General features: G+C 42.3%; 1 protein-coding gene across 6 annotated transcripts in view; it reads left to right on the forward strand.

Moving 5' to 3' along the window:
- The window catches only part of ADAMTSL1 (ADAMTS like 1), a 529,495-nt gene that overhangs the window by 284,849 nt on the left and 226,379 nt on the right, over positions 1-18,267 (forward strand). For all 6 annotated transcript variants that reach the window (XR_011020540.1, XR_011020539.1, XM_068234383.1 and 3 more), the window contains one exon: positions 11,546-11,675. Coding sequence is in view for 4 of the 6 variants with exons in the window: in XM_068234383.1 (XP_068090484.1) it covers positions 11,546-11,675 (130 nt within the window). In the remaining 2 variants the exon portion in view is untranslated. The remainder of the gene's footprint in view (positions 1-11,545; positions 11,676-18,267) is intronic.

Consider the following 18,267-nt stretch of genomic DNA (forward strand, 5'->3'; position numbering starts at 1 on the left):
GCACTGGCGAATTGATAAGGGGGGGTCTGAGGGCAATCTGAGCGTGTGGGTGGGTGATTGGGTGCCCGCAAGGGGCAGATTAGGGTCTAATCTGATGGGTAACAGTGACAGGTGGTGATAGGGGGTGATTGATGGGTAATTAATGGGTGTTTAGAGGAGAGAACAGATGTTAACACTGTACTTGGGAGGTGATCTGATGTCGGATCTGTGGGTGATCTGTTGGTGTGGGTGGGTGATCAGATTGCCCGCAAGGGGCAGGTTAGGGGCTGATTGATGGGTGGCAGTGACAGGGGGCGAATAATGCCTGGCAGTGATAGGGGGTGATTGATGGGTGATTGATAGGTGATTGACAGGTGATCAGTGGGTTATTACAGGGTAGAACAGATGTAAATATTGCACTGGCGAATTGATAAGGGGGGTCTGAGGGCAATCTGAGCGTGTGGGCGGGTGATTGGGTGCCCGCAAGGGGCAGATTAAGGTCTAATCTGATGGGTAACAGTGACAGGGGGTGATAGGGGGTGATTGATAGGTGATTGATGGGTAATTAGTGGGTGTTTAGAGGACAGAACAGATGTAAACACTGCACTTGGGAGGTGATCTGATGTCTGATCTGCGGGCGATCTATTGGTGTGAGTGGGCGATCAGATTGCCCGCAAGGGGCAGGTTAGGGGCTGATTGATGGGTGGCAGTGACAGGGGGTGATTGATGGGTGATTGACAGGTGATTGACAGGTGATCAGTGGGTTATTACAGGGGGGATAGAGGCATACAGTACATGGGGGGGGGGGGTCTGGGGAGAATCTGAGGGGTGGGGGGGTGATCAGGAGGGAGCAGGGGGCAGTTTAGGGTTAAAAAAATAGCGTTGACAGATAGTGACGGAGTGATTGATGGGTGATTAGGGGGATGACTGGGTGCAAACAGTGGTCTGGGGTGTGGGCGGGGGGGGTCTGAGGGGTGCTGTGGGCGATCAGGGGGCAGGGGGGGAAATCAGTGTGCTTGAGTGCAGACTAGGGTGGCTGCAGCCTGCCCTGGTGGTCCCTCAGACACTGGGACCACCAGGGCAGGAGGCAGCCTGTATAATAGGCTTTGTATACATTACAAAGCCTATTATACGCATGTCATGCGGCGATCCGGGTGCTAGTAACCCGCCGGCACTTCCAAACGGCCGGCGGGTTACAGCGCGAGGGGGCGGAGCCAGTCGCCGGTGGCTGATCGCGTCACGAATGACGCGATCGCCGCATAACCACGCCGGCCACCGCCCCCGCCGATGGGCGTATTGCGGTTGTTTAGGCCCAGTCTTTGCCGCCGCCCATCGGCTGGGGGCGGTCCTCAAGTGGTTAAAGGGACTCCGAGCAGTGCAGAAACTATGGAAAGATGCATACCATTTTGAAGCTCTCTGTCTCTTCTTTCCAACGATATACAAAACTACCGCCTTACACCTTTTAGTTTTCAATATTTTCGCAATCGAAATAGCGGCGGCCGCGAATTCGATCGCAAAAATAGTGAAAACTAAAAGGCGTAGGGTGGCGGTTTATATATCGTTGGAAAGAGGAGAAAGAGAGCTTCAAAATGGTATGCATCTTTCCATAGTTTCTGCACTGCTCGGAGTCCCTTTAAGAGGCGGACAAGACTATACAGGAGGTGTTATTAACCTTCTTTAGATTAATAACACACTGGCCCATATGCAAATCACCTTCTCTCCTTGGTGATAATGTTTAATCTTCTCTTTTAATGCTTTTTCAATTGTTAAATGCTGAAAAATTATTTTAAAGTAGTAGTAAAAGTACCGTATATACTCGGATATAAGTCACACCTAAAGTGGTTCTGCATCTCTTTGCCACCCCCTCCCCCTGTAAACCCCTGTAAACCCCCCACCCCGCAACACTAAAGCTGTTAGCTTCCTTGGCTCCTTTCTCCCACCCACCACAACAATGGATGTCCTGTTGCTCACCACTTTAGCTCTGCATCCTCTTAATCCCTTACGTAATACAATGTAATGCGGATGTACACGGAAGTCCCGTCCCTCACTACTCTAGCGCTGCATCCTCTCATGTAATACAATGTAATGCGGACGAACACGGAAGTCCCGTCCCTCACTACTCTAGCGGTGCATTCTCTCGCATCCTCTGCTCACGCTGGACTGCATGGCGTACCTTCCATTCCCGATGTCATGTGGCATCGACGTACACGATGCAGACCATCGTGAGAAGAGGATTTGAGGGGCTGCAGGGCTAGCGTGGAAAGGGACGGGACTTCCATGCTCGGGTGCACTACATTGTATTACGCAGGAGAAAGCAGCGCTAGAGTGGTGAGGGATGGGATGGTGTTTGGGCACACTACATTGTATTACCGGGGGAGGGGGAAACGGAGACAGAGGTACACACTATTTAGGTTGTGGTGGGTGGGAGGAAGGAGACAAAGAAGCTAACAGCTTCAACACTGCTGGGAGGGGGAGAAAGGGAGGCAGCCCCCCCCCCCCCCCAATGTTGGCTGTAAGTGGAGAGATTTAGGACGGACTCGTGTATAAGGCGACCCCCCCACTTTTAACCTGTGAGTCAGTCCTAATTTTCTCGACTTATAGCCGAGTATATACGGTACTATTAAAATAATTTTGTGTATTTTCTTGCTTGCTAGGGGTTTAAAAGGCATTTTATTGACAAGGTGTGAAAATATCAACTTGGAGAAAACGAAGTAGAAAAAGTGAATTACATATGGGCCCATGTCTTTAACCTCTTGAGGACTGCAGTGTTAAACCCCCCTAGTGACCAGGCCATTTTATGCAAAATTGGCCATTGCAGCTTTAAGGCCAAGCTGCAGGGCCGCACCACACAGCACACAAGTGATTTCCCCCCCCCCCCTTTTTCTTCCCACCAACAGAGCTTTCTGTTGGTGGGGTCTGATCGCTCCCCCATGTTTATTTATTTATTTTTATAAATATTTTAGTTTTTTTTTTTTACATAAAAAACCCTATTTCTTTAAAGATTTCGCCTCCCCCCGCCAGCCTATCGCAGCTATCGGCTGTGATAGACTTCAGCCTATCACCGCCGATCACTTCTAAGTCCCCTAGGGGGACAGCCATGTCACACGGCTGTCCCCAGTACAGCGCTGCTGCTGATCGCAGCGCTGTACTGATGTAAACACGGCGGTTGGAGACTGAAGGTCCGCCCCTCAAGCAGGAGATGCACGAACTGCGAACTGCTGCCCCAGGACTTTACGCTGATCGGCGTTAGGCGGTCCTGGGGCTGCCGCCGCGGCCACGCCCGTCGGAGTGACGCGGTCGGCAAGCAGTTAATCTCTGTAGAATGGGTAAGGATTGCCATTTCTAAAAAGGGTAAAGGGGCACCTTATCCATGCTACAGAGATTAGAGACATATGGAATTCTCTTTTTCACCTGCGTTTTCTCCTAGGAGATCATTTTTAATCTTTGATTTTAAATAACCTTACAGCACTTTTCAACTAAAACTGTACCAAAAAGTAGGTGAAAAGGTACTATCAAAATTATTTTGAGCATTATCTTGCCTTCTGGAGGCTTAAAAGACATTTTATTCATGAGTTTAAAAATATCACATAGGAGAAAACTCAAGAGAAAAAGGGAATTGCATATGGACCACTGTGTCATTAACCTGAAAATGCGGGTGAAACCAGAGAAACACGTTTTTGGTGGCCAATAAATCACTCTTTAACCTCCATATCGAGGTTAAAGACTGTTCCTTATTATCTCCCAAATTGGTACTTTAAACTCACACTGGGGCACCTTTTCCCACCCTGTATAGCAAGGTTACATGTAAATAAAGATAAAGGGTAACACAGCACTGAATGCAACTAGTGTGAACCAGTCCTTAAAGGTGTATATAGTCCAACATTTATATCCTGCAATCAATTCAGCTGATATGCACACACAATTTTACAGGAAGGTAGCTGACTGCATCCCCCCCCCCCCCCCTTTATGATCTGACTCACCGGATGTTGCGGCCAACCGGGCTCGTTGTCACTTTTGGGGTATTGGCCACCCCCGAGCCTCTCTGCCACTCTCCAACAGACTTCAGCTTTGTGTAACATCCACGTTATAGGCAGTTTTCAAACTTTAATATAGTGTTTATTTGTATCAGTTGATATCTTCTTGATAGTTTCTTTGTTTCTTCTTTTCTGGATTGCATGGGATTTTCTTTCATCTTCTCTTCTTGCTCCATTCTTCTGCTTTCAACATTTCTGAAAGTTTTTTTCTGCCAAAGATGTACGCAGATCAACAACAGTCAGCAGAATTTAAGGGGTTAATTTTGTAATTCCAATCAGGAATCCAAAAAGCTGGGTTTAGCCCTCTTAAGGACCAGGGGAGGTTTGCCTGATCTGTGCTGCGTGGACTCTCCAGCCTGCAGCATAGATCAGGATAGAGCCAGGGCGATCAGACTTACCCCCTTTTTTCCCCACTAGGGGGATGTCCTCCTGGGGGGGTCTGATCGCCGCCTGCTTGCTGCTCTTTGCGGGGGGGGGGCTCTTCAAAGCCCCCCTCCGCAGCGTTTTTGGCGCTCCGTCCCTCTCCCTCCCCCTGTGAGCGGCGCAGGACGGATATCCGTCCTGCGCATTGTAGGATAGGCTTCAGCCTATCATATGCCGGCGATCCCCAGCCAATCAGAGGCCGGGGATCGCCGCCTGCTTGCTGCTCTTTGCGGGGGGGGGGGGCTCTTCAAAGCCCCCCTCCGCAGCGTTTTTGGTGCTCCGTCCCTCTCCCTCCCCCTGTGAGCGGCGCAGGACGGATATCCGTCCTGCGCATTGTAGGATAGGCTTCAGCCTATCATATGCCGGCGATCTCCAGCCAATCAGAGGCCGGGGATCGCCGATCTGCCTTACGGCGCTGCTGCGCAGCAGCGTCGTATGATGTAAACAGCGGGGATTTCTTCCCCGCGTGTTTACATTTTGCCGGCGAGCCGTGATCGGCGGCTCTCCGGCTGTACACAGAGACACCCTCCGTGAACTGACATGGAAAGGCCGCTCGATCGAGCGGCCGTTTCCATGGTAACCAACTTAAGACCTGCTGACGCCTATGGGCGTTAGCTGGTCGTTAAGTGGTTAAACAGAGGAGAGACACAGACCTCCTGTCTGTGTCTCTCCTCTGTTTAAAACAGGGCTAAACCCAGCTTTTTGGATTCCTGATTATTTACTTTGTACTATACTAGACGCATAGCTAGCTGGAAAGCGCACTGCATCATATACTATTTGGACTCTCCTTAAAGAGTAACTGTCAGGCTGCAGAAGCTAATTTAAACCTCTATTCTCCTGTGTTAAACAGTTTAGAAGGAAGCCATAAAGGCATTATTGAAGATAAAAATCTCTCTTACCTTTGATGTGTTCTTATCAGAAAAGCTGTTAGACCTAAGAGGACGCAAGCCGCATACTATACTGCAAAGCATTCTGGGGCCCTCCCCTCGGCTGCTAATGAGACGTTACAGCAGCTTGTAATCAGTCCAGCGCGTAGCACTGATAAATCTCCGGGCAGAGTACACTGCAGGAGTCAGCTATTGTTCCAGCCACATGGCTCATTCATATTCACTGCACACTGTGTTATTCAGCACGAACTTTTCTGTGATCAGGAAGCAGGCAGGACATGACGACACATTTGACAGAAAAACATGGAACCTGCCATGAGCTGTCAGGAGCATCAATCTCTGCATATACTATATAAAAATTCTGTGAAGTACAAACGTGGACAGTGAAATGCATATGTAATGTAAGTACTGCTAATCTTTAGCTACTGATATATGTGTTTATTTTCTCTGAGACCTTATACCTAACAGCTCCTCTTTAAGTTTATGAGTTTTGAAATTAGTTTGTGAGCGCTGAAATATTGTGTATAAAATAGCAAGGTTACATGGTTGCAGTGATGCAATATTGCAAGGAACACAGTAATGTCAGAGTAACACAGAGATTCTTAAGATATGGTACAGGGGATTGTAGTGGGAAAGATAGGAAAGTGCGAACAGAGCCAAAGTATCCCTGGAATTTGTTAACTCCAAATACAGCTGGATGGTTTGGTCCCAAGACCCCCAAGATGAAGATCATCAGAGGTGAACATGTGAGGAAGTTTAGAGTTACTTTGTTTGTTAGAGATGGATGGTATAGTTAAAACATTTCAGCCCGCGGGTTGATTTCACTTCCGCACTCCTCCCATTCATTCCACAAAAACTTGATCACTACTTATCACAAATAAATGATCTATACCTTGTTTTTTCCACCACCAATTAGGCTTTCTTTGGGTGGTACATTATGCTAAGAATTATTTTAATCTAAATGCATCTTAATAGGAAGAATAAGAAAAACATGGAAACAATTCATTATTTCCCAGTTTTTCGGCCTTTATAGTTTTAAAATAAAAATGTTCTACTGTGGATAAAAGCCACACATTTTATTTGCCAATTTGTTCTGGTTATTGCAACATTTAAAATATATCCCTAGTACAATTTATGGGGACAATATTTTATTTGGAAATAAAGGTGCATTTTTTTAAGTTTTACATCCATCACAAATCACATGCCCATAATAATAATATACCCTCTTGACATACATCTTAAAAAAAAGTTTTAGTCCCTAATGTATGTAGGTGTAATTTTACTATTTGGCCACAAGATGTCCTTGCGCATTACTTCCTATAAACGTACAATAAGTACGCTTAATAGGAAGTAATGCGTTACAGTGTTATTTCGGAAGCTACCCAGGCAACTCATTCATGCCTGCGATCACAGTAGCCCAGAGGGGAGATGTATGAATGAAAACAAAGTTCTCAGTCATTAATCTATCGATCGGCAGTGGAAACGAGCGAGCAGAGGCAGCGCGGCGGCACTTATCGAGAATGATCACTGTTTTTGAATAAAAAAAGTGATCATTCTCAGCGGACATGCACGGATTGGTGCACGGATCTGTCCTCTGCCACCAATCCCCCCGATGCCATGACCATCGCGAGCACGCGCTTCTGCCAGTACAATCACGCGCACAGCCCTGCAAACTGCACAGACCTGAGCCTCACGCCCTGCTGCTGCAGCAGAACCTACTGCGGACGTGAGGCTCACATTTGGGTGGCAGTAATGGTTAATATGGATGCGAGGTGAAAATAAACTGATGAGATAAACAATTGTTTTTATCCTCCTAATCTTAAAAATTATTTTTTTTTAAATTCTCATGGTTTTATTTTATATTTAAAAGGTAGATTAAATGTTTTATTGTCTCTGCACAATGGCAGTCTTTTAAGTGTCCCAGAGTTAAAATGAACTATTGACCTGTTTCCATTTCTCCCCTGCCCTCAGTAGTTGTATTCTGTCAAGAAAACATTTATGGCTGTAGATTGCTTATTAGTGAGGTTAACTATTTTCCCGACAACATCCCGACAAGACAGAAGCTGTCACTTGTATGCCTGAAAATTAACACTTTTAGGCAGCAACATTAAAAAAAGCAGCCTAGTTATTATGTTTTGCACTGTACATAAACATGTTTATCTCATCATGTCACATGTCGCCGCGGGTACAATTTAAAAAGAAAAAAGAACATGGAATTATGCTTTAAGAAAGCAGACATAGGTAGGACTTCAAATGCTAAAGTAAATGATGCCTAAATAACAACATTCTACAGGAGTATTAAACAGCCATACATCTTCCAATGTAACATTAAACAGAAAAATGCTTTTTGCTTTTTAAATTATGCATTGTTATGCAAACTACAACACATCAAAGTCTATCTTGCTTCTGAGCTTAAACATGTAAATAAAAACGATTATTTTCTGCCTGGGCCTGTGCTAATCAAAAAGTATTGTCAACTGATCAAAAACTATATTTCTTTGTTCAAATATTTCTAAGGCCATCTTCCAAACCAAGAACTGCCCTGTATGTTTTGGAAGCCATAAACAGCTACACACAGTTGGCCTGCTCTCTACGCAGCTCAGCCACTTGATAAAGTAAGAATGTGTGATGATGCCTGGTAACATATGGAATTTTGTAACTGGAATACTGTGTTCCCATAACCATAAAGCTGATTTATGAGAATCATGCCACATCCCTTTAGACAGTTTATGCCTGCAAGTCTTTTTAATAAGACAGTGCAGAGTGCAATGATAATGTGCAAAGTGGCTTAAGATAAACCTGTCCAAGTCTTCCAGTAAAAATTAGGCACCATGTCAAGGCTGCACATAACTCTTTTTTTTATGGAGAACCCCAGGGACCTCAGTTTGAAAACTGCAGCCTCCATTACTGAATACAGAGCTCTACCATCCCTTCAGCTTTTTTAACCAATACAGCGGATCACATTGTAAGAGGCGTGTCAGATCTCTAGACTTTTCAAAGTAGAAGAATACGTTTGTATACTGAATGCTGTAGGGCTGTGGGTACTAAAGAGGGCAATTAAAAGCATGTGGAAATACCTCTTGGTGTCTGCTGTTGTTTGGTTACTTTAGCTCAATAGGTTTTATTTGAGGACAAATGTACTTTAATCCACAACGGATGGCTAGGGTTCACCATTCATCATGGTCCATAATGCACTTAGCACAGTTCTTGCCTTTTATGTATGTGAAATGTCTGAAAGTAAAATGACAACTGGAGGGTCCTTGTTTTGGCAAACATTGTTGCTATTGATAAATGAGTCCTTTTGTGCTTCTGAATTTACATTCACATGAATATTGCATCTGTGTATAAAATTGCTTTCTCCACTGTGCGGTTGACAGATCTAGTTGTTTTAGTGAAAGTGTATCTTGCAGAAGGTTTGGCCCCCTCCACCTCGGATTCAGAGGCTTGTCTTGTCTCCTGCTTAACAAAGATGCTTGCGGTAGTTAAACCTTTTTTATGGTGAAAATGATCTTTTGGCGATGGAAACCTCGCACATTTCCTTACTTGAGTTCATAGGTTTCTCTAAAGCCCTCTGATTAAAGTCCTGAGCCCTATGGGTGGCCACATCATCAGCATCATAAATAGTGTGCTGAACAAAAGAGCTGCAAGCATATATTCTGTTTCACTAGCCACATACTAATTTGTCTGTAGATGACAAAGACACCATTCACAATACAGACAAATCTTACTCATGTCCCCTCTAGTTGTAGAACAGTTTCTTAGAGATTCACACAGTGTGAGAAGGAAGCCAAGCTGAGGATTTCTTGGAAATCCGATATGCATCAAATGCTGCTGATAAATGTTCTCTTTTATGGCTGCTGCCAGAATAAAACAAAATATGACCACAGTCTGTGTATTTATCATGTGTTGTCAACGTGTGATCTTGGAGTATTGTTGGGCCGCAGTGTTGGCAGTGTGTGCCAGATGGAGACGCTACACACGATTGATGTGCGTTGTTCTCCAGTGACAGCTGGAGATGTTGGCCCTCCTTGCTTTGTTTTCTACAATAAGCCTGTATAGAAAAAAAAATCTAAGTTTTTAATGAGATTTGTCAAGTTTCTCATTGCCAACATTCACAAAGGATCATGAATATCTACCGTAGGGTCCGTCACCTGAATATACACACAGTTCAGCAGCAAATTTTCATCTCTGGCTGCTTGTTGAAAGGAACCTAGTAGCACTACAGCCAATGTTGAAAGTCTTGCTGCTCCCAACTTCCCCCTTCAAGTAAGTAAATATCCTGCTGATTAAAACCAAACATATAAATGTCGAAATGTCATTTTTCTTTCAAGCACACATTGCATCCTGCATTAAATTACCATCCTTGAGACTGGTCCGTTATGGAATCTGGTGACGTTTTTAGAGGCTTTTTGGCACTGGAGTGTTTCCCTTCAGCTTGGCTTTGCTTTGGTTTATGTGCCTTGACTGCCAAAAATAGGTGAAATATAGAAACTTACACGCTCTCTTGTTGCTCCTTGCTCACTATCCCACACACTGGGATTCATTTAACTGATGCCAAGCTGGTATGATATTGCTCAAGTGATGCATTTTTACTGTATTCATATGTATTCTTCTGGTTTTGTTTTTTTATAAGCATTACAGCATTTTATTGTTTCACCACATGTATGCATTTATAATTTACCTAGTTATATTCAAATAAAAAAAGTGTGAATTCGACATGAGTTATATAGAGAGTATAAATGACAAGCTTAAGGTACAATATAAACAGTTTAAAAATTCTTATCGGCTAAAAATGTGTAACTTAGTTCAGGTTAATCTAGACTGCCAAAAAGCAACAACAAAACCTATAATTTAACATAAGTTTTCCCTCTGGGCACTTAAAATTAACCTGAGGTGAGAGTGATATGGAGGCTGCCATTTTACTTCCTTTTAAGCAATACCAGTTGCCTTGCTGTTCTGCTGATCCTCTTCCTCTAATTCTTTCAGCCATAGACCCTGAACAAGCATGCAGCAGATCAGGTGTTCCTGACAATATTGTCAGATCTGACAAGTTTAGCTGCATGCTTGTTTCTGGTGTTATTCAAACACTACTGCTCCCAAATTGATCAGCAGGGCTGCCAGGAAACTGGCATTGCTTAAAGTGAACCTTAAGTGAGAAAAAAAAATTGAGTTTTACTCACCTGGGGCTTACCTCAGCCCCCTGCAGCTGATCGGTGCCCACGACGAGTCGCTCTGATGCTCTGGGTCCCGCTGGCGGCCACTTCCGGTTTCGCCGTCAGGACCCGTCAGGCTGGGGAACGCGGCTGATACTACACGTTCCCAGCCAAAATAGCACCCCTATGCGGCCATATGTCCGCATACGGGTGCCTATGCCTCTTTAAAGAGAGTCTGAAACCTTTAAAAATACTTCTTTTTACTGGCTATTTATGTTAAGCAATATGAGCAGTGCTGAAACGCATTCCCGCGGCAGAATGAGGTCTTCATACCCCCCAAATCCCGGGGAAAAATTCCACGACTTTCCAGGTTGTGGATTTTGCTCCCCGGGGGAAGCAGAGCTTTGTGCTGTAGCTCTGCCTCTACTGGAGTCAATCTCAGCGGATCTCCGCCTCTCCCTGCCCCTCTCAGTGACAGAAGACTGAGAGGAGCGGGGAGAGGCAGCAATCGGCAGAGAATGACTCCAGTAGAGGCAGAGCTACAGTGCAAAGCTCTGCCTCTGCTAGGAAGAGCTCCCCGATTTTTGCCCCAGGGATTTTGGGGGTATAAAGACCCCGTTCTACCATGGGAATGCGGCATTTCAGCACTGCTCATATTGATTAACATAAACAGCCAGTAAAAAGAAGTAATTATTTTGGCTTTAGACTCTCTGTAAAAGGAAATAAATATGGCAACATCCATATCACTCTCACCTAGGTTCACTTTAAGCAAATTCATAAAAGAAAAGGCATGGTAAATGTACAAGTCATTACCATGTCCATCTTCTACAAGGAACCTCATGTATCAGTGCTATGTATATATCTCCCAGACATAAAGCTGTTGATAGTTAACTATGGGAGGCAGATATATACAAGATTGTATGTAGTGTTTTGTCATTGAGTACGCAAGTAGGTCTCATGATGGATTTTATGTATAGCCGTAGTTTTTCTTTTAGACTAGTTTTGTATTTTGTCCTTATATCTGTCTTTTTCCTGGTTGTTTATTAAAAAGGCAATTTTATTTCTGCAGGTGTACAAGAAGCCATAGTGATATGCTTAAACAAGCAGACAGGAGCATCAGTGGATGAAAAGCTATGCGTCGCCATTAGGCGCCCTCCTCCTCTACTTAAAACCTGCAATTTAGAGGCATGTCCCCCAAGGTATGTCACTTTATTGACTTTTCCTGTCTCGGACTGTTGTTTGCAGCATTGTTACTGTTGCAATAACCGATTCAAATTAAGATTTTATTTTTGAGAAGCTGGTGTTTGGTTTATAATAGGTGGATGTCAACAAGTATCCCTACTCTTTGATGTACCAGTATTGAGAAGATTTATAAAGAAGTCATGCAGCGAGTCAGATGGGCACCTTATATAAGAGGTGCAATCTGAATGCCTATTCAGTATAAGCAATCAACATTGCTGTCACAGTATCAGTTTACACAAGGTGGGAAGTGTCAGATGCATTAAAGGGAACCTTAACTGAGAGGTATATGGATGTTTCCTTTTAAACAATACCAGTTGCTTGGCACTCCTGATGATCTCTTTTGCAGCAGTAGTGGCCGAATTACACGCATGCAGCTAATTAAGTCTGACTTCAGTCAGAGCACCTGATCTGCATGCCTGTTCAGGGGCTGTGGCTAAAAGAGACACAGGATCAGCAGGGGTGTCAGGCAACTGGTATTATTTTTAAAGGAAAAATCCATATCCTTCTCAGTTTAGGTTCCCTTTAACCACTTAAAGGCGTTATCAGGCAAAAATTAATAAAACGACCACTACTTACCCGGGGCTTCCTCCAGCCCCAAGCTCCTGGAGGTCAGCCTGACGTCATCGCCGGGGTCCGGGACGGAGCTGCGGCAAACGGCTGCATGTAGAGCTGCGTCGAGGGACATGCTGGGAGCTTTGGGCTGGAGGAAGCCCCGGGTAAGTAGCGCTTGTTTTATTATTTTTTGCCTGATAACTCCTTTAAGTAGTATGTTGTAGGGTTGTTTATTTTTTTACATCTGAGCAACTTTCACCTCCCATTCATTTGCCAATAACTTTATCACTACTCATCACAATGAATTGATCTATATCTTGTTTTTTCTGCCACCAATTAGGCTTTCTTTGGGTGATATTTTTTGCTAAGAATTAATTTATTCTAAATCCATTTTAATAGGAATATTAAGAAAGAAATGGAAAAAAAATCATTATTTCTCAGTTTTTGTCTATTATAGTTTGAAATTAATACATGCTACCGTAATTAAAACCTATGTATTTTATTTGCGCATTTGTCCCGCTTATTACACCATTTAAATTATGTCCCTATCACAATGTATGGCGCCGATATTTTATTTGGAAATAAAGGTGCATTTTTGTAATTTGCGTCCATCACTATTTACAAGCCCATAATTAAAACAATTATATTAATATACTCATTTGACATGCATATTTAAAAAGTTCAGACCCTTAGGTAACTATTTATGTTGTTTTTTTTTTATTGTAATTTTTTTTTCATTAAAAATGTTATGTGGGTCATTTTTGGTGTGGGAGGTAAACACATTTTTTTACATTTAAAATTAGCTATTTATTAAGAAATGGATGTGGGTGTAGTTTTACTATTTGGCCACAAGATGGCCACAGTGAAAAAGTCCTGGAAGCGTGATCGTATGAGGACAGGAAACTTTTTGTAACTCAGAAAAAACATAGCCTCTGATTAGAGGTTGTCGGTTTTTCTGCGGGGTGCTTTGATCAATGAATGGGATACATAATCCCATTCATTGATCGCTCGGCTAACGGCCGGTGGCGGGAGCGCGCGCGACCCACAGGAGTGCACGCAGCCTATCTGGACGAGAACGTTTGTCCAGATAGGCTTAAGTGGTTAATCTCCATTGATGGTTCAAAGATAAGAAATTACCTTAAAATAAACTTTAGTCTAAAGATGGCAGGCAGCAGAGAAGACACATTAATAGTCAGATAATCATCTGAATATCGTGGCTACACTGTTTCATCAAAGTCCTTTGAAAATTGTCAACAAGGTGATGGATGGTTTAGAGGAAACTGCTTTTACCATTTGCTTATGTCAACATAAGTACACAATGCTTTGCCAATGACTGGAGGAAAGAATCCATCCCAGCATGCAAATCTTTATAAAAAAAAACAAATGCTTATTTAGTGAGGGAGGACCATGGAGCCTTTGGTCTGTATCAACTGGTCTGGCCAAGCAAAGTGTTACATCTGTGGGTACCTTTAGGCCTTCACACTATTTGCGTGCCTTTTTTCACGTCCATTTTTAGCGTACTCTGTGGTTAGCATGTGCTAAAACATTCTCATTTTCAGCCATGGGGCCATATGCAATTCACTTTTTCACCTGAGTTTTCTCCTAAGAGAAAAATGTCATCTTTGATTTAAAATAACTTTTTAGCACTTTGCAATGGAAAAAGTATCAATAAGTGGTATAAAGTACTATCAAAATTATTTTGAGTATTTTTTTGCTTGCTGGTGGCTTAAAAGGCATTTTATTGACAAGTTTTAAAATATCACCTAGGAGAAAACTCAGGTGAAAAAGTAAATTGCATATGGCCCATGGTGTGGTAAAAAAGAAAATGCATGCATTGTCCTTAAAGGGGCTCTATGGCGAAAAATTGTAAAATGTAAAATATGTGCAAACATAGACAAATAAGAAGTACGTTTTTTTCCGGAGTAAAATGAGCCATAAATTACTTTTCTCCTATGTTGCTGTCACTTACAGTAGGTAGTAGAAATCTGACAGAAGTGACAGGTTTTGGACCAGTCCATCTCTTCATAGGGTATTCTCAACAAGGCTTTTATGCTTTTAATGATATTCCATAAAAAGGGTTTAAACACTGATGCTATCCAGCCTCTGTGCTCGCTACACAGTTTTTTGTCAGTTGGACAGAGCAACTGCCATTTACTAAGTGCTTTTGAAAATAAATAAATCCCAGAGAACCCCCCATGAAGAGATGGACTATTTTATTTTAAATAATTTTACTCAGTTCAGGTTCACTTTAAAGTCACAGTTAGTAAAGGCATAAGTGAAGGAGGAAGTTAGTTAAAGGTCTAAGGTGAGATTTAGTATTTAGCTAGGTCTGGGGTCTATGGTATGGTTAAGTTATTAGGGGTGGGGGCAGTGTAGGGAAATAGGGTGAAAGTTAGTGTTAGGTAAATGTTTTTCTTACCCAAGCCTCATTTTTAGCTGCACAGAAGCGAAGCTCTGCCCCATCAAAGAAATCTGCCTGGAAGGGGGGAATCAGGACACAGGACAGTTGGAACTGTGTCTTATGCTCTCTCTCACCTCCTTTCAACTAAAAAAATGGCTGCCCCCATGAAAGCAAAAATATTTGCCTGTTCTTTTAAAACAGCGTGGGTAAGAGATATATATTACCTATCTATTTTAATTTTCATAACTACTGTAACTTAAAGTGAACCTCCAGACTAAAAATCTACTCAGCAGAACTGAAAAGGCTTGGTGTTTCTTTAACAGTTTCACAGCATCAGAACTTTGTTTTTCTTACCAAAGCATCATTTTTAGCTGCATTTTTAGCTAAGCTACACCCATCAAAGAAAACTGCCCAGGCTTTTTTCCCTGATGCTGTGCAGAGCATGATGGGATTCCTATGTTGTTGTTCACGTTGCCTAGCAACTGGGAGAGGTGATCAGGACACAGGACAGTTGGAACTGTGTCTCATGGTCCCTGTCGCCTCCTTTCAACCAAAAAGATGGGTGCCATCAGGAAATCAAACATTTGCCTGTTCTTTTAAAACAGGGTGGGTAAGAGATTATATTACCTATCTATTTTAATTAACATAACTAATGTAACTTAATGATAGTATGTTTGTTTAGGCTTGAGTTCCTCTTTAAGTCATGCCATGGAGCAAGGACTCTGAAACCGTTGTATGCATGTTGGATTAGTGCACTGTGGTCCTGGATGTATGATTTGCATATTCAGCTGGCTTGCAGTCACTGCTATGTATCCCCTTTTTTATTTCTCTCTGCTTCAAACACAATAGGGGATCGATAGCTGGCTGAGTTGTGGGCCTCCTACTACACTGCGCCCCGAGGCTGGAGCCTCTCTCACCTCTGCCTTGGCCCGGCCCTGGCAGTGATGCTTTGTGGGAGACCTTGCTTGCTTATTTAAAGCTGAATAATAGCAAATACCTTCTGTTTTAGGAAGGTGCTCAGCAACATTACAATTTTGATGAATTTGAAGTAATCAATTGATAATCCCAGGCGAATCAATAAACTGGCTATTCATGATCGACTATATGATTATTTTTTTTAATCTATTGTGAGAAAATGTTAACTTTTTTAATTTACGATTCAAGTATTTTTTTCTTGACATAAAGAAACGTTCGTAAAAATTGTACCTTTAATGGGCACCTTAATTCATATTTAACACATTTAAAGGGAACCTGAAGCGAGGAAAATGATTTAAAATAAACACACCACATAGCTGCAAATGAATATTACATACTAACCTCACTGTCAGTTCCTCTCAGAAGCTCACCATTTTCTTCTTACAGTGATCCCTTCCAGTTCTGACAATATTTTGTCAGAACTGAAATATACCAGTTGCTGTCAGTTATATATTAGCAGTTGTCAGTTACAACTGAATGTGCAAGATAATGTCCATGTTTCCCTATGGCTCAAGTGGGCGATATTACAGTTTAACAGTGTGCTGACCAGGAAGCTGTTAGGGGGTAATGGCCATTTTTCAAATCGAGAACGGAGAATTTCATTGATCACAGTGGACAAATGGTATGCAGGAGAGTAGAAAGAGATTGATTAGTAGACTACACGGGAGGTAAGTATGACCTGTGTATGGTTATTTTGACTTTTTATTTTCAGTTCAGGTTCTCTTTAAAAGAAAAAAAAGTTTCACTGAGTACATTGAACAATCATTTAGGTAGGATGATTGGTAGCACTCTTGTCCTAAAGCAAATTTACAGGGAGAGATTGTATGTTTTCCCAAGAGTTTCCTCTTGGACACTTTTTTTATTGTCTAAAAACAGATTGGCATGCTGACTGGCTTCCTCCTAAAATGAACCTAGGCTTTGGTAGGAGCAATAGTCTGAGGAACAGTTAGTGGCATGACTTCTTCATTACACTCCATAGTGTCAGCACAGTGATACTGTAATGAGAAACATCCAGTACTGTTCACATCTCTTCACCTTCCACGTCAAACTCCTGGGCCAGCCTACTTAACAGTGCAGCTGTTCACATTTCAGTGAGACGCATGGCTCTTATTCAGTTCAATTTATCACCAAAGTTTTCTCCTAAGAGATAATTTTTCATCTTCTGTTTAAAATAACTTTTCAGCACTCAGCATTTGAAAAAAATACAAAAAAAGTGAAAAAGTGAAAAATTATTTTCTTGCTTGCTGGTGGCCTAAAAAGCATTTTAGATGTGAAATATAACCTAGAAGAAAACATGGAGAAAAATCGAAACATCTGAAAACAAATGATCTCTGCAGGCCTGTGGATTAAGTGGGGATAAGCAAAAGGAAGATCGTTATGAATATAAATACAAACTTTCTGTACACAGTTGGATCTGTGAAAAAAGAGGGTCTAATGAGGAAGTTCTTTGTATTACAGATTTATTATTTCTTTCTCAGTGGGAGGGGACTATATATACGGAATATGTGGAGTAATGTATAAAGTTTTTGTGAACAGTACAGAAGTTACAAAAAAAAGCAATGGCAAACTTTTATGCTTAGATCATAAAATATACAGAAAAGATGTGCCTAATCCACTAACAGAGTTTCCTGTTGTTTTAAGTGCTCAAACATTTGTAGACTTAACAGTTTTCATCTGCTCTAAATAAACTCATGTTACCTAGGAATGGAAGAGGGAAAATTACCCTAAATGTGTTCCTTTTAGGAACAGCTCTTCAGGCTATGAAAATGGCCCAGTGTTGCTCTTGAGATAAGCTACAAATCTGTATTGAATAACACTGGATTGCAGCCAGTGGAATGTTGTTGTTGTTATTCAAAACACAAAACATCATACTTTTCAGTTTTACAAATGTGTTTTAGGGTTAGGCCTTGTCCCAGACTCCACAACAACTAACCCCATATGTGCTTAACATCCCTGACGTGAAATGCAGTAGCCTGATAATTGTAGGACCACTCTGTGTGGGCGATGGGTTCCCTTGAAGAGTGCTGGTGGGCCAGAATTCTGACTCTTAACACGTGTAAAAAATATGTATGTGCAAAAATAGCACAGGGTATAATACTGTGCTGCTGGACACAGTTCCTAGTATGTTTGGATTAACCTGAACAGGCAAGAAGGAAGAATAAACACAAGAAAGAACTGGCCTCCATGTCCTTCATTCATAACCACCTGTCAGAGCAATAAAGTCAACAGACCTTGGCACTCCAATGAGTTATGCCACCACAGCTGGAACTATACACACTTCGTGCTACAAGTGCACCAACCTTGACATTTGTTATCAAGCTGTTTTTGACTAAAGAATGTGGTTCTGAAACATGGCAATTTCATTTTATGTGGATTGACCACTTTCCCATCACAGTTAAATGAAAGACCCAGAACAATTTTCAAATTTTATGCTCCTCCCATTGGTTCGCCAATTACTTTATCGCTACTTATCAAACCTAAATGATCTACAGTGGTTTGCAAAAGTATTCGGCCCCCTTGAAGTTTTCCACATTTTGTCATATTACTGCCACAAACATGAATCAATTTTATTGGAATTTCACGTGAAAGACCAGTGGTGTACACGTGAGAAGTGGAACGAA

The sequence above is a fragment of the Hyperolius riggenbachi genome, chromosome 1 (genome assembly GCF_040937935.1).
Source record: "Hyperolius riggenbachi isolate aHypRig1 chromosome 1, aHypRig1.pri, whole genome shotgun sequence".
Classification (NCBI taxonomy): Eukaryota; Metazoa; Chordata; class Amphibia; order Anura; family Hyperoliidae; genus Hyperolius; species Hyperolius riggenbachi.